This window comes from Protopterus annectens, chromosome 13.part0 (assembly GCF_019279795.1).
Source record: "Protopterus annectens isolate FY-2018-M chromosome 13.part0, PAN1.0, whole genome shotgun sequence".
Lineage (NCBI taxonomy): Eukaryota > Metazoa > Chordata > Ceratodontiformes > Protopteridae > Protopterus > Protopterus annectens.
This window is the reverse complement of record NC_056747.1, coordinates 1,342,602,040-1,342,624,821: the sequence shown is the minus strand read 5'-3', so window position 1 is coordinate 1,342,624,821 and position 22,782 is coordinate 1,342,602,040. Positions and strand designations below refer to the sequence as shown.

General features: G+C 40.4%; 1 protein-coding gene across 2 annotated transcripts in view; it reads left to right on the top strand.

Moving 5' to 3' along the window:
• Positions 1-17,328, top strand: part of LOC122788292 (verrucotoxin subunit beta-like) — a 574,742-nt gene extending 557,414 nt beyond the window's left edge. For both annotated transcript variants that reach the window (XM_044055369.1, XM_044055368.1), the window contains one exon: positions 16,360-17,328. In XM_044055369.1, the coding sequence (XP_043911304.1) occupies positions 16,360-16,904 (545 nt within the window). In that variant the 3' untranslated portion in view covers positions 16,905-17,328. The remainder of the gene's footprint in view (positions 1-16,359) is intronic.
• The last annotated feature ends 5,454 nt before the right edge of the window (positions 17,329-22,782 follow it).

Below are 22,782 nucleotides of genomic sequence, written 5' to 3'. Positions count from 1 at the left end.
GTCCGTGAGGCCACCTTTGTGGAGTGGGACCACAGTTGCCGTGACGCCACTCCTTGGGCACATATCCTGTGGTAAGGCTGAGATTAAACAGCTGCCTTATGTGCGGGTTTAATTCCTCATTTAGCTCGTGTAGCACACAGCCGGGGACACCATCCGGTCCCATTGATGCTGTGTTTTTAGCTTTAGAGAGAGCAGCTTTCACCTGCGCATTTGAGATGTCCGGGAGGCTACACTCGGCTGGGATAGTTATCTCTCCTTTAGGGGAGAGGGGTGAAGTTTGCACTGAACCTGTCTGCCAGTATGTTGGCAATGTCTGTGGGTTCAGTGATTTTGTATCATTTTGGACTAATTCTGAGCATATCTGTGAGTTTCCACCCAGGTTCCTAACATAGCTGAAAAAGGCCTTATGATTGTCCTTTGAATCCATGGCAATTTTTCTCTCAAAATTGGCCTTAGTTGATTTTATGAGTGCTCGTTTTTTTACTAATAATGATCAGGGTGACTTCCCTTTTATGGATTTTGTTCTATCATGTAATAGCTTTCTCCTCTTATTGTAAAGTTTGTTAATGGCTGGGGTCCACCAGACTGGACGTTTGCCCTTTGTGGAAAGAGTCTTGGTTTTATTTGGGATTGCCTGATCCATGCAGTCCTGGAGGTGTTCATAGAAGGCATTTGTAAGGGCTTCCGCAGCTTGGGTTGTGGTTTCCTCTGACTCAGGGGCCTTGAAGGATACCACACCAGTCTTGAGTAGTGTGAAGTTTGCTTTAGAGAAGTTCTTCACTATGGTCTTTTTGTTTGGGGGGATCAACTATATATTAATACTGTGTCCAGCTATATACTATAACTATATCCAACTAACTATATACTAATATTGTATATATACTAAAACTATATGCAACTAACTATATACTAATATTGTATGCACCTGTATACTAATACTGTATCCAACTATATATGAATCATGTATCCAACTGTATGCTAACAATGTAGCCGTATATGTTACAGACCACAATATGTTGAGATAGATAACTATAGACCCACAAATGGTGCATAGAGGAATTCAAATCACACTTGATAAGGTCACTATCAGATCACAACATACTACATAACACCCTCTATATCTCCAGAAAATCATATGACATTCCTTAGTATTCCTCCTAAGTAAGAATGCTGTAATCCTAGGTGATTTTTAAGTACCCAATTAACTTGGGGACCTACACCAATGTAAGATATATACAAAACTTATAGTTTAGAAACAAAAACTTGCTGAACCAGATTGTTAAAAACCTGAGTAGACTTGTCCTGATGGTAACAAACATAGTATGTGTGTGTGCAATCCCGAATGTATCCTCCTCAGACCACAAACTGGTGATCTTCTCCAACAAAATCTACAAACCTTCAGAAATGAATGTCACCAACAGCAAGTATTTCAGATTTACAAATCTCCTGCAATTCTGTGAGGAAATCTCTACAGTCTAGTGAAACAGTGCTACCCTTAATGTCGATACTGCAAAGTTATGCAGAAAAGTTCTACTTGCACTTGGGCAAATGTATTAAATTGTCACTAGATCCAAGCAAATGGGGATGTTTAAACTCAAACTAGTGTAATGCTCATTAAGCATTAATATTTTAAAATATAATAAAATGAAGAAACTCCTAAACCTATATAGTAGAACAAATTATCACCAAATTAAAGACAGCATCACACAGAGAATGAGAGGGTGAGAAGGTTGGATGATGTGCGGATAGTGAATCATGAATTGCAGTGGATTAGCAAGGAGGAAGTAAGGATAGCTATGAAGAGGATGAAGAACGGAAAGGCTGTTTGTCCAGATGATATACCTGTGGAAGCATGGAGGTGTTTAGGTGAAATGGCAGGGGAGTTTTTAACTAGATGGTTTAATGAAATCTTGGAAAGTGAGAGGATGCCTGAGGAATAAGTGTTTTGGTACTGATTTTTAAGAATAAGGGTGATGTGCGGAGCTGTAGTAACTACAGAGGGATTACATTGATCAGTCACAGCATGAAGTTATGGGAAAGAGTAGTGGAAGCTAGGTTAAGAAGGGAGGTGATGATTAGTGATCAGCAGTATGGTTTCATGCCAGGAAAGAGCACTACAGATGTGATGTTTGCTCTGAGAGTGTTGGTGAAGTACAGAGAAGGTCTGAAGGAGTTGCATTGTGTCTTTGTGGATTTAGAGAATGCATATGACAGGGTGCCTAGAGAGGAATTGTGGTATTGTATGAGGAAGTTGGTAGTGTGAGAGAAGTATGTAAGAGTGGTACAGGATATGTACAAGGGTAGCGTGACAGCGGTAAGTTCTGTGGTGGGAGTGACGGATGCATTTAAGGTGGAGGTGGGATTATATCAAGGATCAGCACTGAGCCCTTTCTTATTTGCAATACTGATGGACAGGTTGACAGACGAGATCAGACAGGAGTCCCTGTGGACTATGATGTTTGCAGATGACATTGTGATCTGTAGTGAGAGTAGGAAACAGGTGGAGGAGACCCTGGAGAGGTGGCGATATCCTCTAGAGAGAAGAGGAATGAAGGTCAGCAGGACTAAGACAGAATATATGTGTGTGAATGAGAAGGAGGATAGAGGAATGGTGAGGATGCAGGGAGTAGAGGTGGTGAAGGTGGATGAGTTTAAGTACTTAGGTTCAACAGTTCAGAGTAATGGTGAGTGTGGAAGAGAGGTGAAGAAGAGACTACAGGCAGGATGGAGTGGGTGGAGAAGAGTGTCAGGAGTGATTTGTGACAGACGGGTACCAGTAAGAGTGAAAGGGAAGGTCTACAAGAGGGTAGTGAGACCAGCTAAGTTATATGGGTTGGAGACAGTGGCATTGACAAAAACACAGGAGTCAGAGCTTGATGTGGCAGAGTTAAAGATGTTAAGATTTGTACTGGGTGTGACGAGGGTGGACACTATTAGGAATCAGTATATTAGAGGGTCAGCCCAGGTTGGATAGTTTGGAGACAAAGTCAGAGAGGCAAGATTATGTTGGTTTGGACATGTGCTGAGGAGGGATGCAGAGTATATTGGGAAAAAGATGCAAAGGATGAAGTTACCAGGTAACAGGAAAAGAGGAAGGCCTAAGATAAGGTTTATGGATGTAGTGAGAGAGGACATGCAGGTGATTGGTGTGACAGAGCAAGATGTAGAGGACAGGAAGAAATGGAAACAGATGATCCGCTGTGGCGACCCCTAACAGGAGCAGCCGAAAGAAGAAGAAGAACATCAAACAGCTAGCTAAGACCATTGCAAACTCTGCTTTAGCTATGTCAAAGAAATAAAAACCCAGTGGGCATTGTCAACATTCTAGCAGACAAATTTAGTGCCAGCTTCACCCCAGAGACATCTATTCCAAACCCATTTATCTCTGATGCAATCAAGCCACCGACCTTCAAGAAGCATGAATTGAAAGCGCTGTCCAAAATGAAAAATACCTCATGCATGGGGCTTGCGAACATACCTCGTTGCCTAATAAATGGCACAAAGCAAACATCTGTGAATCCACTACTTAAAGTCCTCAAGCTACACCTATCAACTGGCTTTCTCCCAGAGTGGTATGAGCAGTGGTTATGATACAACTCTGCAAGGGTGACTCTACTACAGTTCCCTGGGAGTTACAGACCCATCAACCTAAAGCCATGGAATGTATCATAACTAACCTTATTAACTATGATAGCAAAATCTCAGCTGTTTTTGCTTTGCCAAATGTCATGTGTAATGAATCTTGTGAACTTTGAGAGGGTCATTAAGATTGTAGATTGTGGACAGATTGTCCACTCAGTTCTTTGACCACATCATGGCATTCAGTACAGTATTATATTGAAATATAATAAGCAAGTTGAAGGAGTTCCAGATTTATCTACGAGTGGTTAGATGGACAGCAAGTTGGTTTAGAAAGAGAGTTTACACAATAAAAGTAAGGCAGTAAGGGGTACATCCTCAGTGAACGCATGAAGATGACCAGTGGTGTTCCGCAGGGATCTGTGCTGGGATTTCTGCTGTTTGGCATCAACTTTTAGATCTCCACTTGTCAAACAAGGATCTTTGATTAATAAAGTTTCAGAATGATTGTAAGTTGGTAGTCATCAATTCCCCTCTGATATACAGGCAATCCAACAGGAACTTACACTAATCAAAACTTGGTGTACTAAAAATTGCATGAATCTCAGTGCCAAAAGTTGCAACACTGTAGTGTTTGGTAAGCACTCCAACTCCAGCATACATTATGGATAACATATGTATTCAAAATCTAAAAAAAATTAGGCTGTACTCTCACTGTGTTGCCAAATCATGGAATAGCACTCCAGAAGCAATCAAACTTTTACCCCACTACTATTCCTTCAAGTGCAGGTTGAAACAGCATCTAACTAATAACTGGATCTGCCCACACTCCGTGCCATCTTAATACTCTTTTCTGTTCCCCTCTTCCCCACTCGTAATAGACTTTATCTTGATATAGCCTACTTCCCTTCCTGCTTTACCTACTTTCTAGCCTCACCTCTCTTTAACTCCTTAACCTTCTAATGCCCTTTCTTTATATTCTTATGCTAGCCTTTCTCTATCCTAGAATCTGACTGAAATTTACTATCTAGTTCTCCTGTCATAAAAAGTATATGGCTTTTACAACCTGTTACTTATTCTGTTATATTTTTCATGCATTTTCATGTAACATGCACATTAGGAACTCTCTTCTACCTTGTATATAATGTATAGGTTCATAGGTTCATATGGTATGGTCAACTTCATTGTTTGCCTTATACCTTGCTCATTTTTCTTTTATTGTATTTCGCATATTGTTCTGCTTTGTTATTGTCTTAATATTTGTAACCATTGTTCAGTTTTTTTAAATTCTCTTTAATGTGTACTTGTGGAGCTTATCTCCCCAGGCCTCCCCTGAAAATGGGCTCATACCCAGTCAGACCTTCCCAGTAAACAAATGTCAGATAAATAAATAAATAAATACATATGGTTGTGAAAGACCTGGAAACTTAGGTGGAGAGTTCCTTACATTTGACCATTACATTGCTACAGTGGTTAGGAAATAGTTTTACCTTGCACACCTCATAGCAAAATGTATTTCTTCCAGATCAAAAGAATTCCTCACTTCCTTGTACATGACACTGACTACACTCTTTGAGTACAAAGCTCCTCCTTGGATGATTACACTCACTGAATACAACGCTCCTTCTTAGATGATTAGAATCACTGAGTACAATGCTCCTTCTTGGATGGTTAGAGTCACTGAGTACAATGCTCCCTTTGCAGCGTACCTTAATAAACATATTAAGCAGTTGGAAAGACTTCAGCAGTTTGTAACTTAAAAGCTCAGGGGCTTAAAACATCTGAACTACAAAGAAAGTCTGGAGGCTTTATCCCTGTGGTCAGTTGCAGATAGACTACTTAAGGGTGACCTGTGCTTTATTTATGGGATATAAGGGATCCGGTAGGAAAAACGTATATGTCAGTAATCAAACAGTCCGGCTAACACTAGGGCCAGAGGTCTAAATCTACTCCAATAAATAAGACAAGGAAAAAGGATAGATTTGTCATGCAGCACCTACCTCTTCTCGGGAACAAACTCCCTCTCCAAGTTAAGCAGTGTAACACACTCTCTGCCTTTCAAAGTAGCTGGACAACTGGATAAGTGTCAGCAAATTCACCTCTGGTATGACTGACCTGGACCTCCTTGAAAAGAGAGGCAAGGCCTAAGGGTGGACACATCAGGACAGAAATTACCTCATGGCTCAGTTGCCTTGTAACATCCGTGGTCCTATGGAACATGTTACACTTTGTTCAGAATTCCAGTAATGAAGTGCACATAGCATACATGTATGAAAAATTTAAAAAGTCTCAAATCTACAGGAGAGGACTGAAACTGAATGGCACCTGACTCTCCAGCAGTCCTGTAACCCCCTCTAGACTCATTGTACCTTTCTGTCAGATGTTTGCATGTTACTACAGTTGCTATTATCGCAGCTGATACTAGCCTGCTAGTACTTGATGGTTTGGGGTGTGTCAAACTGCTCGTGTACTCACTGATTGCCACCTGTTGATAGCTAGCACTGATCAACACCTATTGATAGCTAGCACTGATTGCCACCTATTGATAGCTAGCACTGATCGCCACCTATTGATAGCTAGTACTGATTGCCACCTATTTAGGTAGCACTGATCGCCACCTAATGATAGCTAGTACTGACCTATATATGCAGCAGATGTAAATTCTTAAACTGGAGGCAGACCTCTCAAATCACATATTTGTCAGAAGTAACACACTGCCAGAATTACAGCACCAGCACGGCAGCACTAAACTCATGTGCTGAGGTCATACCTCTCATATGTACAGATTTTCATCATAGAATGTCCAGATTTTTGCCTTATAGTTTCAATTTGTTACTCATCAAATTTGTGTTTTTCTGGCAAATCATGGAGAACTGAAGTCACTAAATAATGCTTTATAATACTAATAATAAATAATAATAATTAATAATTTGACCTTCAGATTTCATATCCTTCAGAAAATGTATGCTAACACATCTTGTTATTCTACAGTAATTAAATTAATCCCCAACTAAAATACCACTACAAATAACCCTTAGTTCTCTCTTTACTGTTATACCCCAGCATACAGGTATGCTATATGTTATATGTTATACCCCAGCATACAGGTATGCTATATGTTATATGTTATACCCCAGCATACAGGTATGCTATATGTTATATGTTATACCCCAGCATACAGGTATGCTATATGTTATATGTTATACCCCAGCATACAGGTATGCTATATGTTATATGTTATACCCCAGCATACAGGTATGCTATATGTTATATGTTATACCCCAGCATAAGGAACTCTGGGACAAAACTGGGTTAGTTTGTATGGCGAGTCTTGTAAAGACCCTTGTGGTCATTAGCCTACTATGAACTTATGAACCTGTAAGTGATCGGGATTATAATCAGAGGCTCAACTATTTATGTGTGGCCAGGCTTGGAGCAGTCACTTCCCATGGGCCCAAGGTGGGACATCCCAGCAGCCACACCTCATGACAGGCACAGTCTCAAAGATAATGTCAGTGTGTTGTTAGGGTAAGGCTACCACTACATAAGCAAACATCTCTCAAGTAGCTATGGCAACTGTCTGGTCCCTAACTGATAGATAGTGGTCTGATGAGCTGGTGACAGAGTTAAAATGAAGCAGTATCAGATTACAGATACCAGTTCTGCTTCTATGGTCACAGTCTGGAGTGCTTCATCTACAAGGCTCCAGGAAGGTTTGGGATGTGGAGCAACATTCCGAGAGGCAGACATGGATTGGTTGCGAAACTCGTGAGTGGTACTGCACACACTGAGGGAGAACCACCAAAGCACATAACCCTGGTTTGCAAAATAAATAAATAAATAAATAAATAAATTAAAATTCCATCCATACACTAGCTAACATAAACCACAAATGGCAATTATGCACACTGGCTCATAGATGTCAATACCCATTCTTTAGACCAGTTATTACTTACCCATACTATGGGCTCAAATCTTTTAGATTTGATTCTCCCAAGTATGGTACCATTATGGATCACCCCCATACTTGTCTTCTCACTGGTCAAATCTGATAACAGTGCCATATATTCACCATAAAATCTCAAGCAAAGTTCCCAGTGGTTATCTCCGTTTTCAGAGACGTTTGTAAGGCAGACTTCCTAATACTAGCTTCCTGTCTTATAAAATATAAAACCAGTCCACCGTATGAGGGCCCCAATAGCTAAAACTGACATATTTACAGCCAGATTTTGTTCTCAGCTAAGCTCGTGCATTGAGACCCATCTCCATTAATCATAAGTAAATTTGCCAAGTTCAGAAACAAATCCATTTGAGTGAACCCCAACATAAAAAACTCCACAAAAGAAAAAGAAATAACCTGAAAAATAAGCTCAGGTTTCTTCCCACTAACCAAGTAACCTCAAGAGAGTCAACAAGAAACTAAGAAAATAAAATTAGCAAAGTTCAAATATGAGTTCATTATTGTACCACTTTCAAAGATCACCCCAAAGTCTTATTCAGTTATGTCAGAAAACTCAGAAGCAATACTCAGCACTGCATTTAGTTGCAACACCCATTCAGATGTTTAAGTATGCTTGTGGATACATTTAGCTGGAACTTTTTTTGTCTGTCTAGTCAATGGTTTCCTTCCCACTCTGGCAATTGACACCCCCTTTTATCACCATAGAATAAATCATAGATATTCTGTCCACACCAAGGAACACTAGCTGTATGAGTTCAGATAATATACTATGCTTTATTGTTAGCATGAAACACTGCCTTGCTGACTCCTTTATTGACCTATTTAACCTTAGCTTCTTGACTGGTTATGTTCATGAAGCTTGGAGAACAACTGCTGTGGTACCCCAACACAAGAATGGCCCACCTACTGACCCTGATAACTATAAACTTAGACTTCTTAGCTTCATATGTAAGACAGTGGAATATATCATCACAGAATAGCTTAATAAGGATATTTGCAGCTTACTAGCCCTTGATCCCGACCACTGTGGCTTTCTCAAAGACAGATCACACTAACTTTGTTCACTTCTTCAGAAGAGTCACAGAGACACTAGATGGAAGCAAATTAGTATACAGTACCTAACTGGGCTTAGCAAAGGCCTTTGACATTGTCTCACATTGTAAAATTATTCATAAACTAACCCAATTAAATATTAATTCCTACACACTGGATTGTGAATTGGTCAACAGACCCTATTTTATTAGAGCCGGCAGTATAGGATCCATAAGATGCTTAGCCATGTAAACCTTTAAGTACACACACATAAAGTTCATGCCACATTTTATAAGTGCCTAACCTCCCAAACTGAGCAGACCTGTCCATGATAACCTTAGTGTAAATTTGTGTCTAGTCATCTAATCATCAGGACTATCCTTAAAGTAACATTTTGCTTGGCCTGTAGTGATAACTTATTCCTCAGTCTGAGAATTAATTTAGTTAGAAACTTATCCCACTAGTGACTCTTGTTTATTTGTTGTAGATTTAAGTCCTTACAATGGGTGTTTGTAGAGCCACTAATTGTGCAAGGAAATAGGAGGTCAAATATGCCTGGGCATTTTGTGTCTCAAAAAGAAGGACACAGGTTACGTCAGAGTGGGCAGTAGGCTACTAAGCATAAGGACGTCAGAGTGGGCAGTAGGCTACTGAGCATAAGGACGTCAGAGTGGGCAGTAGGCTGCTGAGCATAAGGACGTCAGAGTGGGCAGTAGGCTACTGAGCATAAGGACGTCAGAGTGGGCAGTAGGCTACTGAGCATAAGGACGTCAGAGTGGGCAGTAGGCTACTGAGCATAAGGACGTCAGAGTGGGCAGTAGGCTACTGAGCATAAGGACGTCAGAGTGGGCAGTAGGCTACTGAGCATAAGGACATTTGAGCTAATCTGTCAAGGAGCTGAAGGGTTTAAGACGATTGATTTTCTTAGCACAGCAGCAGACACTGTTCAGTAAAGGATCAATGTGGAAATGTTCAAATGAATGAATAAGTAGGAAACAGTCAATAACACTAACAATCCACGAACAGGCAGGCAGTAGCTTAACTTCTCATATAGTTAGAATGACACTTCGAGCTTAAAAAAATTTTCTTTTATTATTATAAACAGGTAAGCGCTTTCACTTATAGCTTTGTCAGACCACTGAAGTAATAGTGGTCATGAAAACATTTAAATAAAAATCACCAGCCAATAAAATACAGCCAATTAACTCGTGACTTAATATTTAAAAGGATACACATCAAAAAAACCTTCAAATAAAATCAAGCAAACAGTATATAAGAAATAAACCTTGCATAATAAAAGTTGCATTCACAATTCATATGCTTTTGCATAGTTATTTAGAACTCATAAACTTCTACAGTTATTTAAAGTACATCTATAAAATAGATACATATTTATGAAACAGCCCTTGTCTGCTGATAAATGAGATATATTCTATAGAAAGCTTTATAAACGATTGCATAGAATTAAGCTTGACTTCTTACATAAAACTGTATGAATAACTATATATTATTAATAGTAGACTTATACTTCATAATAATGAGCAGGAAATACACAAATACTATGCAGGAACCTTAAATATGATGGTAATAGTGGGGGCAGCCCAGGAACCACATATATAAGCAAGTATAAGCAAACCATTTCAAATTCTACCTCACTCTAAGCCTTGTAGATTTCAGAGCAGGCTTAATCGAAGCCCTTTCATTAAGGCCTTTCCCTTTATCCTCTCTCATCCTAAGTAACCATCTAACTTCCCTGCTTCCTGTGAATTCCATGCTGAATGGACCCTAGATCAGTTAGGTTTTCTGTCTGTATAAATGAATTTTGCTTTAATGCATTTAATGGCTTTACATGTAAGGCTGGTATTGTTGTTGGGCTTAAAATTAATTACCTGGATCTGTACAGGGGTCACCAGCGTGTAGGGAAGTCACAGTGGCTGTTCTCCAAACATCAGCCGCACACCTATGGATAGGATAAAGTTGAACATTTTAAGTAAAACTTTGGATAGTGCATACCTGACACTGATTACAGTGCTGCAAGGTATGTTATCTCTTCCCAAACAGCTATTATGTTTAGCCTTTGACAGGAATTTTAAGGCTTATTCCAAGGTAATTTCAGGGGAAACTACATTTTTCAAGACATTGGGACAGGATGTGGGTAGACGGGGTAAAGTTAGCATTAAATCTGGCTGCTAATATATTGGTCCTACTTTTGGAATTAGACTCTTTGATATTATTAAGGATCAGCAGGGAGCAGTCATTGAATCCCCAAATGATTTAGTAAGGATCAGCAGGGAGCAGTCATTGAATCCCCAAATGATTTAGTAAGGATCAGCAGGGAGCAGTCATTGAATCCCCAAATGATTTAGTAAGGATCAGCAGGGAGCAGTCATTGAATTCCCAAATGATTTAGTAAGGATCAGCAGGGAGCAGTCATTGAATAAATGATTTAGTAAGGATCAGCAGGGAGCAGTCATTGAATCCCCAAATGATTTAGTAAGGATCAGCAGGGAGCAGTCATTGAATCCCCAAATGATTTAGTAAGGATCAGCAGTGAGCAGTCATTGAATCCCCAAATAATTTAGTAAGGATAAGCAGGGAGCAGTCATTGAATCCCCAAATCATTTATTAAGGATCAGCAGGGAGCAGTCATTGAATCCCCAAATGATTTAGTAAGGATAAGCAGGGAGCAGTCATTGAATCCCCAAATGACTTAGCCAACCTGAAGAAAGGTTTATTCCATATTAATAACTGGTACCAAAATCATGGACTCAGAATAAAATGCTAAAAAATTTGCATTATTTCTTCCTTTGGGAAGTTGTCTAACCCATGGAACTACTACATTGGAGAACAACCACTATGACTTCCCTGCACACTGGAGACCCCATTGCCAGGTTTGCCACTGGGCTGCCTTTTAGGGCACATCATTGCATCAACCTAAATCAGCTTGGGTGGCTTGAACTACCCACCCTAATCCAGTATAACCAACTGATTATGGCCTATAAAATCCTCTATAATCCGGACAATAATCCTGCACTTAAACCTATTATCACCCCCTATAACAATCCTAGACCGCTTCGATCCTCTAACAAACTACTAATTCAAACTAGCAAAATTAATAACACAGCTGGTGATTCTCTCTTTGCAAACTCTGTAAGTAGATCCTGGAACTCTCTTCCAACTGATATTACCTTACTTTCCACATTAGGTCAATTTAAAACTAGACTCAAATAACATGTGTCACTTAACTGGCTATGTCAATGTATCAAGCCTGGCTAACTCTCTCTAGAATAGGTAAAAATATGTTAACCAGTTTACTGTGTAATTTAATTTAATCCTGACTTGTGCTCAGGATTAACTGTAACCTGTGGAACTTCTTTAACTTGCTTACTTATGTAATCTCTGTAAATAGTCTGTTTGTAATATGTAATGCTGGTATTATGTAATGCTGTATCTGCTTACCCTTGGAGCTTTTCTCCCAGGGTCTCCGCTGAAAATGGACATGCATCCAGTCGGACTATCCCGGTCAACAAATGTAAAATAAAAATAAAAATATGCCCCTAAATGTTGACCCAGTTGTTCAGGATTTGGGAATGTATGTGAACAGTGACCTACCTCTTGACCAAGATGTGTCCATTGTGGTAAGAAAACCTTTCTTTATTGCATATCTTATAAACAAGAGATTGTGTCTAGTTCCAGGGATGTCATTGTCCCTCTTTACTCAGCCATCATTAGGTCAATATTTGCATATAATGCCCCCTTTAGCATGCAGCTGTCCAAACACATGCAACAACTGGAACACCCACAGAGATACCTTACTAAAAGAATATACGGTCTAGACAATATGTCCTACGTGGACAGACTCAAAGCCCAGTCATTGTACTATTACATTGGAGTCGCAGGTTTATATTGCAAAGGATAGCGCTGCTTTGGAACAGATTCTCCATCTACATAAACAAAGCTCATCCCTATCCATATTCAAGTGCAACTTGGATCTTTGGATTGGAAACAGAATTTTTCTCAAAGTCTGCCTCCTGTACTACTAATGGACAGATTCAGCTCCTGAATGATGTATCCCATGTATGAGCACCATTGAATTATCTATGGTATGATCCCAGTTATTCTCCCTAGAACAAAGAGTCACAAGGTCACACAGAAAAAACAATTAATCAGTAAAAACTAAATGAAAACTCCAGCCAAGCTAGAACTTCCACTGCGTGACCTCTCAAACCTCTTGTATCAGAGGCACATGGGATATATGCAAATGACCCTTATGAAGAGCAGGTGTATTTCTTTTTAAGTTATTTCAATGGACGATTTCAGGCCAATAAAACAAAACTCCACTAGCTGTGGATATGCATGTTTCGGCCTTGTTATGACGTCATCAGCACAGCACAAGTGGAGTGTTTGACTAAGCATAAGAAACACAGAAAAAGAATTAAGCCATGGGTATTCAGAATTGCCATATAGCTGAAACACTTGATGATCATAAGGGCCATTTGCATATATCCCATGTGCCTCTGATACAAGAGGTTTGAAAGGTCACTCAGTGGAAGTTCTAGCTTGGCTGGAGTTTTCATTTAGTTTTTACTGATTGTTTTTTCCATGTGACCTTCTCACTCTTTGTTTTAGTTAGTTAGTTGTGATATTTTGCATTAACCCTAATGGTAATGGACATCAGCTGGGTATAACAGCCCTGTGTTTCCTATGCTTAATCAAACACTCTGCTTGTGCTGTGCTGATTAGGTCATAATAAGGCTGAAATATGCATATCCACAAGTGGTGCTTGGCTTTATTAGTCTGAAATTATTAATTGAAATGACTTCAAAAGAAATAAGTCATGGGCATTCAGAATTGCTATATAATTGAAACACCTGATGTTCATAAGGGCCATTTGCATGTATCCCATGTGCCTCTGATACAAGAGGTTTGAGAGGTCACTGAGTGTAAATTCTAGCTTGGCTGAAGTTTTCATTTAGATATCCTCACTAGGGAGAATATAGACCAAGCTAACACTAAATGGAATAGGTTAGTTCAAACACAACAAGAGAAACTGGCTAGTCTTAAAATGGCCCACCAGAGCACCTATCGTAGTATTTACCTATGAACTTTTGAGCTCTGTTTATTATCGGGCATTATTTCTTAATTTTCTGACATAATTGAAGAAAGATTTGTAGCAGTTTACTTTGGTTGTCTGCAGTGACTTCAAGTGTACTCTGCTTTACAATTTGTAATAGGTCTGTTAAGTTCTTGCTGGCTTGTTTCAGTGTGGACTTGAGGTAGACTGATGGGGTTTCTTACAACTGTTCATTGTTTTACTTCTTTTCATACAATTTAGTCATATGGGAGTTCCTCTGGAGAGGTTTATTCCTGAAGTAATCATTACATTTATGGTGAAGGAGTACAGACTTTTTTATGCATCTGTTTAAGTGCTGGTAAAATTTGGAGATGGATATGACAATTGTCTCAGGGACATTTGTGGGAGATTAGTTGCACTTTTGCATAGATCTTCTATAAGTTGAAATAGGGTTGCCTTGGAGGAGTCCCTAAAGATAGTTTTATTTGGCCTGACTGAGATAATGACTGAGTTTTGATTAGATTTTACAAAGAATGAAGCGATGTGGGGTGGGTTACAGGGCATGGGGGTTGTTAGGTTGGTATGGATTAGGTCAAGGAAATTAGACCCCCTAGTGGGTAGTTTTACAATTTTTTCCATCGCATTAGTATTAAAAATTCTAGGAAGCATTGAGCATATCCATTTTTCGAGGTGTCATTGTGTCAGTGAATGCTTGGATAATTTATATCCCCTAGCAATAAGGTGTTTTGTATGATCTTTAACCCCTTGATGGTATTAACATAATTTCCATGATCTTTGGGAAACGATGGGGACCAGTAGCTAGCAATACAGTAAGAGTTGGATTTGTTCAGGACGGTATGGATTTCCAGGAACTCCAAGTCAGGGTTGTGGGTAACTTGATATGAGGTGGTGGTGTTGTGACAAATGCAGATACTCTCCTGGAGTTACCTTAAGGGCTTAATAGATGCTAAACTGTGATATAGAGATAGGCTCTCATTGCACTGAAACAATGTCTCACTAACTACTCAGATATGAATGTTTTTGAGTTGTAGAAGCGTCTCATGTTCTGGTATTTTCTATTTAGATTCCTAGCATTGAGTAAAATCACCATGATACTGCCTAAATTTGAGTTTGCTGTGTAGGAGTATTCAGTAGGGGGGCTCTGCCTAAAAAAGGTACTATGGAGCAGGAAAGACTGTAGCCTATATACTGAAGCCCTGGTACCCCAGTGAAATACGAAGTCTTGTAGACCATCGCAATCCAGCCTGATACTTATTGGATCCCCTTAGAATGACATTAACTACTTAGCCAGCTGCCTGCATGTCAGCAGGCAAAGGGGGCAAAACGTAGATGATTGGAGGTAATGATAAATTCACTCTGGGTCAGGTTCCCCATTCTCTTATAGACAAAGATAGTAAGTAAACTACAGTGAGTTTGAGCCTAATGATTTTTCATTTGATTGTCTATAATGAATTTATGAACCTATGACAGCTCTTACTTTGATAGTGACTTTATTCAGCAAAACCCAAAGATTTTCAGTAGAATTATGCATTTACCACAGCAAACATTCAGACCTGCCTGAAATAGGAGAGGATTCTATTTTCAGCAGGAACATCACTCCTGACATTTTACACACTGATCAAGCTGAGTGAGGAGCTACACAGTTTTCTCGGTGTGTATAAATATAGCTTAAAACTGTGCCAACTTGAGGCACCTGATTGAAGAGAGACAGCAGGAAGAAAGACCCTAACAGAATGTTGGACTTAAATTTTAATTGACCATAATGATTATTCAAAGAAACAGGACAGACAATAATTGCAAACTTAAGGATAAAACCTTAGATACCACAGTAGGGAATGTGTATATGAGATGAGTTTGTCATATTTGTTGGGGTTTACGGGTTTGAACCAGGATGTTAGATGAAAGGGGGTAGGACGCCATCTATGATGGCCAGCAGTCAGATACCTTGTAAAGGTGGGGATTCAGATGTAATCAGCATATTAATGCATTCACTGAGAAATTATCTAACATAAAGCAATGATAATATGACTAGCAGTGAACATTTCAGTTCCCTATTGAAGTCTCTCGACTTGCTTTGTTGAGTCCCCAGGTAAAAAAAAGACAAAATACAAGAGAAGGAGAGAAGAGCACATACCAAACATCACTCTTCTTCTTTAAACTTGTTTGTTTTTGCTGAAGGCAAGCCCTTCTTCACCATCCAATGTGGGAGGGTACACCCGTCAGGAAAATGGGGGTACTGTGACACCACCCAACATGAGAGGTAAACCCATCCGGGAAAAGGGGTACTCCGACCCCCCAATGTGGGGGTAAGCCAGTCAGGGAAAAGGGAGTTCTCTGAGAAATGGTAATCTTGGACTTATATGGATTTTTGGCCATTTGGTCTCCACATCTCATGACTCGGCAAAGAAAGTCCTAAAATTTCAGTTACTTAGCTGAGTAGATACATGTAATACAATATCTTGGAGTATTTTATGTGATTCTTAAAGTTGGAATTCTGCATTGTATTTCACTGTGAAGTTTTATTATTTATCTAATTAAGCCTATGTAAAGTTGTTTCTGAATGCTTTATGTAATTCTCAGAGTTGAAATCTCATGCATTGCTTCACTGGAAAGGAGCATCTTGTTGCATCTAACAGAATATCTATGAATGTTTCCTGTGTCACTAAACATATGTTGTTTCTGTGTGTTGCAGATGCAGATCACCTGACCCTGGACACAGACACAGCTCACAAGAACTTGACTGTAACTCTAGACTGCACTACTGTGATCTATACACACAAAAAACAGGCCGTCCATAGCAATCACAAGAGGTTTGAATACTACAGTACTGTGTTGAGCTGCAAGAGTTTCTGCACAGGGATTCATTGCTGGCGTATGGAGATTGAACTGGAGGAGCAGAAGAACTTCTTCAGTCACTGGGGTGTAGGGGTAGTTAGGGAGTCTGTGAGCAGAAAGAAAAGGTGGCACTTGGTAGCTAAGCATGGGGCCTGGCTTCTCTGGGGATTCCGGAATGGTACTTTCAGAACTGAGGACTTTCTTCTCCATCTACCTAGGACCCCTCATAAGCTTCACCTGACTGTGCACCTGGATTACGAGGGAGGGCAGTTGTCATTTTACAAAACAGATAACATGCAACACCTGTACACATTTTCTGAGAAATTTACTGGGAACCTGTTTCCATTCTTTGATATCCGTGGAGGTACAATAAAACTGCTGAATCCCCCAGAATTTTGTTAGCTGTCCCAAGGATTTGGGTTGTTTGCAGTCCATACTGATCGACATACTGGTTCTTTAAAAGAGGAACACTGTCCATTTATAATAATCATCACATATACACATATAATGGGGAGTTCACTGGGAATTTGGTTCCCTTATTTTGTATGTGGATGGGTAAAATAAAACTTCCATATGGCTAGCCTTATTGATGTTCCTAGGTAAAGACCAAGTTAGTGACTTTTCCGTGGAACATGGGGAATACTTATACTCTGTGCTGATCTGTATAACAGCTTTAAGAAGGGTGATCACTGTTGGTTTACAACAGAGATAATGTACCATATCTATATGTCACCAGAAGCTACTGGTAGCTTCCTTCCCATTCTTTTGTATGTAATGGAGTAATAGGTTACAATAAAACTGCATAGCCCTCACCTCACTGATGTCCTCATAATAATGATGCATTGTAATGGCTCTCTTTCAGGATCTATGTTCACTGCAATCTGTCCTATCAGTGTACCAGTTCTATGAGAGAGGAACACTGTCTTTTTGCAGCACAGGTAGCTTGAGAGTACATCTGCATATGCAATGAGAAATTTACTAGGAACTTATTCTTTCATATGAAGTATGGCAGAATAAAACTGCTGTATCATGTCAGTGATAGCCCCATGGTAAGGACTATTTTTGCGCTTCTTTCCCTAGATGTTAGCTAGCATTTTTCCTGTTGTCTAGTGTACCTACAGCATGAAACAGAAGTATTGCCATCTTTAGTAGTTTCCCAGTCTTCACTGGTGAATGTTGCTTTTAACTATCTCACTAGTCCTTTCATTTAATACTGCACTGTCCCTTTTCTGTGACCGTCGCTGTTTTACATATCATAATTAGTGCTATAATTTTTACTGTATTAATCTATTTTTGCCTTCCTCTCCCTTTTGTTGTCTGCAAAATATTTTATATATGTTGTAACAAAAAGGGTCTTCCTTTTTATGTTAAGGATTTATGGAAAATGAATGTCACCCCGACCCCATGTGCAAAATGGGAAAAGGGGTTCAGGATGGATGGATGGATGTCAGTTATTACACCTCATTATTCAGTCACTTCCTTCTTATCCCAGCCACGATCACAGTGAAAGCAGATCAAAGTTCCCTTTCCCTAGACACAGATTCCAGCTTATCCTCATGGGAAAGGCACTCCAGACATACAGTCCCAGCAGTTTGTCCTTGGTTTGCCCAAGGGCCTCCTACAGTAGGCAATTTCTGGAACAACTCCAATGGGAATTATGAGGGGTCTTCCTTATAAGTTTCCAGGATGGTACAGAACTGAGGACTCTAGCCTCCTGCTGCCCAAGGCTCCCATCAGCAGCATGATCCACATCAGTTGGCTTACCCACAAAGATATCACAGGTATACCTACTACATGCTCACAGCATTCGGCCAAAGCAGAAGACCTGCTGCAGTTGAAACTGGAATATTTAGTATCACAGTGTAATAGTAACATGCAGCAGCTGCTGGAATTGATATGAGGAATACATATGCAGGAAGCAATACCAAACATATAGTCACATGGACATGTGTACATCCGGGAAGTACTATTTAAGGATGACATACTCATCTGTGTGGTAGACTACAGAGTAAACTTTAGGAACAAAACCACAAGTAATCAAAGAGCCTCAATCCTCCCCACTGGCAACAGTGGAGGACATTCACTGAGAGGATGACAAGTACATACACATAGTATTTCTAGATGCAGCTCTCTGCATCAAGTTCAATTTCCCTTAAGAGCACACAGAGACGGCAGTCAGTCAGGGACTGGTTTCTCCATTTTTCTCCAGATCCCCAAAAGACTCCCCACTGGTGCAGCTATAGAGTTGAGTTCCTAGCCACGGTTCCAAGCCAAGTCCTCCAGCACTCTCTCTGCCCAACCAGTGCTTCATATCCCTGCCCAAGTGACTGGCACACACACTCTTGGAGATTTGTTTTACACACACCCACACACACACACACACTCACACACACACACACACACACACACACACACACACACACACACACACACACACCTGGGAAAGGCTGGCATAGGTTTACTAGCTATGGCCCCTTCTGCCCAAATTATAAGGTAGTTACCATTGCCACAAGAACCCCATATCTGCTACTTTAAGGCCCTTAACAAAGGGTGTCCAATAATAGTGTGTAATATTAGTTTGCACAAGTAATTAGATAGGCCCCTAGGGCTGATAGCCTACTACCAACCTATGAACCTAGTATTAATACAAATGGTAGTTTGACCAAAAGCAAGGCTTGTCACCAAATAAATATGCAAGTACTGTCTACAAAGATTAGCCACAATGAAAGATTTAAATGTATTTAATAATAGATAATAAAATAACAAGACAATACTAAATATATATTCACATTGACATCAGAATTCAAAATCTAAGGAAATATTTGAAATAACATTGAAGTATAGTCTCAAATAAATAAAGAAAACATCTGCACTAAGCTTGAATATATTCTTGAGTGTATCTAAGAGAATTAATATTCCCTAGTAACTAATTTAGAGGGAGGCAGATGTTGTGGTGAATGGTTCTTGTCAAGTCAAAGACCAAATAAAGAGTGTTCTGTCTCACTAAGAGACTTTTCAAATTAATATCTAAAACATTACTGCATTACTGCTGGGATAGTTTGCAGAATGACATCATTTCTGGTCATTTGACTTCTAGTTCCTAGGCCAAAACCCCATTGCTAGAAGCTGGCAACATTTAACATCTACCTTTAAAAATACACATACAAGGGCTTTTCCACAGATTTTTGGCAGATGCTGGAAGTCATAAAACAATTGTATTCCTTCATGCTTCAAACGTAGCAATTAGTTCACTCCAAAGACAAAACAGAAAGCTTCCTAACACTGACTGTGTGATTTTAGCTGCATTGAAAACTTTATGGCGTAGCCTTTAAAGTAATTTAATTTCAGATATTTTTGTTAAAGTTTGCTGGACTGAAGTTAAACCTCCAGTATTCTAGTTTCCAATGTTAAAATATATACATTTAAACAGTTACAATAGTGCATATACATTTCTGTTCTCTTCCAGTAGGGCACATTGTGGTTACATTTCAAACAGCACTTTGCAAATACCTTTTCAACACACACATCTGTACAAGCTGTTTGATATACACATGACATACAGTTCTAATACATTTGTAACACAAGCATATTGTATAAATCATTTTGATATTCACCAATTACATATAATTATTTATAAAATTCCAGCTAGCTGTGCTGGCAGTTTTTCCTTTCATCACACTTCTCCCCCCCTTTGAATACTCAAGATAGTTTTTCTAGTGACCCCTTGAGAAACATTGCTTGAGAGGGATGAGACTGTCTGGGAATACATTACCCGATTACCTGTCTTGGGATTCCAGCTGCCTTGGCATTGCTGACCCCATTATAGTGTTTCACTATCATATCATATGCCTGTAACCCTAGGTTCCACCACAGTAACTTGGAATTTTGCTGGCTGGCTTCCCATAGCCGTAGATTCCCCTCAGACTCCTCCGGCCTCTCACTGCAAATACTTAGCACCAGAGCCTTTCTCTCATGGTAGGGTTTCATCATGTTAACATGGTACAGTTTGTGCCCCTACCTCCTGCCTAGCAGTTCTACTGTGTAGTTAACAGCACAGACCTTCCTTACCACTTTGAAGGGTTCCTACCAAGCTGCCTGCAGCATATTGTGTCTGACAGGAATGAAAACCATAGCCTGTTGCCCTACAGCATACTCTCTAACTCAAGCATTCCTGTCATACCAGACCTTTGTCTGCTGTTGGGCTTCTGCCAGGTCCTCCTGGGACAAGCCCATGAATTCCCTGAGCCTTGTCCTGAGGTTTAGGACATATTCCACAACAGACTCCTTGTGGGATTCACACTACCCTCCCACTCATTGCAAATCAAATGTAGAGGTCCATTCACCCTATGCCCATACAGCAACTCAAAGGGTGAAAAACATGGATTCCTGGGCACCTCTCTGTAAGCAAACAACAGATGGGGTAAATATTTGTCCCACTTCCTCTTAAACTCGTCTGCAATTGCCCATATCATGGTCTTTAGTGTAGAGTTTAACATTTCCACATGACCATTAGTCTGAGGATGGTAGAGGGTTGTCTTTAGGTGCTTCACCCCACAGTGCATCCACAGACAAGCCAGCAGGTTTGACATGAAATTGACATCTCTGTCAGTCAGTATTTCTTTTAGGAAACCTACCCTGCTGGAAATCTCTAGCAACACATTTTCCACCTTCTCTGCTGCAATGGAGGACAGAACCATGGCCTCAGGGTATCTGGTAGCATAATCTACTACCACTAGGATATACTTCTTCCCTGTGGAACTTGGGGTACTCAGGCACCACAATATCCATAGCTATCCTCTGAAATGGCTCCTCAATCACAGGCAGAGGCCTCAAAGGAGTTTTGATCTTGTCTCCTGCCTTGCCTGCTTTTTGGCACTGCTCACAGGTCCTGCAGTACCGTGTTACATCCTTGGAAATCTCAAGCCACTAAAACTTTTCATAATATGTCTCCTGGTATGCTTTATGATCATATGACCTGCAAGGGGAATGTCATGGGCTATGGATAGCAGTGCCAGATGGTAGGCTCTGGGCACTACCAACTGCTGTATTTTCTCACCCTCTAGCCCTCCCTCAGGGGTCATTCTCTATACAGTAATGCTTTGTCCCAGTATACAGGTTCCCCTTTTCCTTGAGACTCAGGTGCTTCCCTGGCTATCTCCCTCAAGCCTTGTAATGTAGGGCCTGAGAGCTGAGTCACTCAACTCTCTCTCTTTGTAACCCTTCCCAGCTTCCCTTCCACAGGAAGACTGGTATCCTCTGACAGCAGTGCCTCACTGTCAGCCTGGGTACTACTACTCACCTCTGCCGTTGCAGTCACTCTGTCCAAGGGAACATCAGTACCCACCAGCAGCTGTAGCTCACTTTCAGTCTCACTGCTACATGGTAGCTGCCCCTCTCTTACGTAACCACCTCACCAATCCTGGCTTCAAGTTTGTGGTCTGTATAGGTCCCCCCAGGCTACCAGACCTCAATGCCTGTGTCCAAGCCTGACTGCATGTCACTGCATGCACACAAAGTACTGCATTATCTAAATCATTTCCTATCAGGACATCTGCAGGTATATCCTCAAACACACCTACTTCTTGCTTCCTTCCCCCTCACAGTCAAGGTGAACCCTAGCCAAAAGTATTTGAAACGGGGTCCCTCCTAAAGCTCTGACTGGAGTAGACTGCCCAAGGAAGTAGTGCTCCTCTTTAACCACTGCAGGCTTCACAATGGTTAGATCAGAGGCTGTGTCTCTCTTAGCAGTGGCCTGTTTCCCATCTACTAAGATATGATATAATCTCTTGTAGTAGTCTGGTACCTTACTGTCTCCAGATAACTTACCACTGGCATTCTGTCATTCCAACTTACTGGTCCCCCTACCTTTTGATCCCCACTTTGCCTCCTTGGACAGCTATATGCTACATGACCCCTCTGGTTACATTAAAAGCATTTAACCCTTGATCCTGGCCATGCACCTGAACTAGTGGCTTCCTCTCTTACTGACTGACTCTGTTGGGGCAGTTTAGGCTGTCCACCATTTGTCTGCTTAGACCCATGTGCAGCACTGGATATTCCTTTCCTGTGCAGTGATGCCCTGATTACTAGGTATAGGTCTCCCTTTTTTCCTCTCATCTGCTGTGTTACATTCTCTATCTGCCAACCAGATTCTCATGTCCTCAGGGGAAAATGCTAAGGGTTTGTTCCCTCAACAAAGGTCTGCTAGCTCTTCAAAAGTGGTGACCTGACACCTGCTCACCCACCTATGAAAATAAGTGCTTAGTTCAGCAACATATTC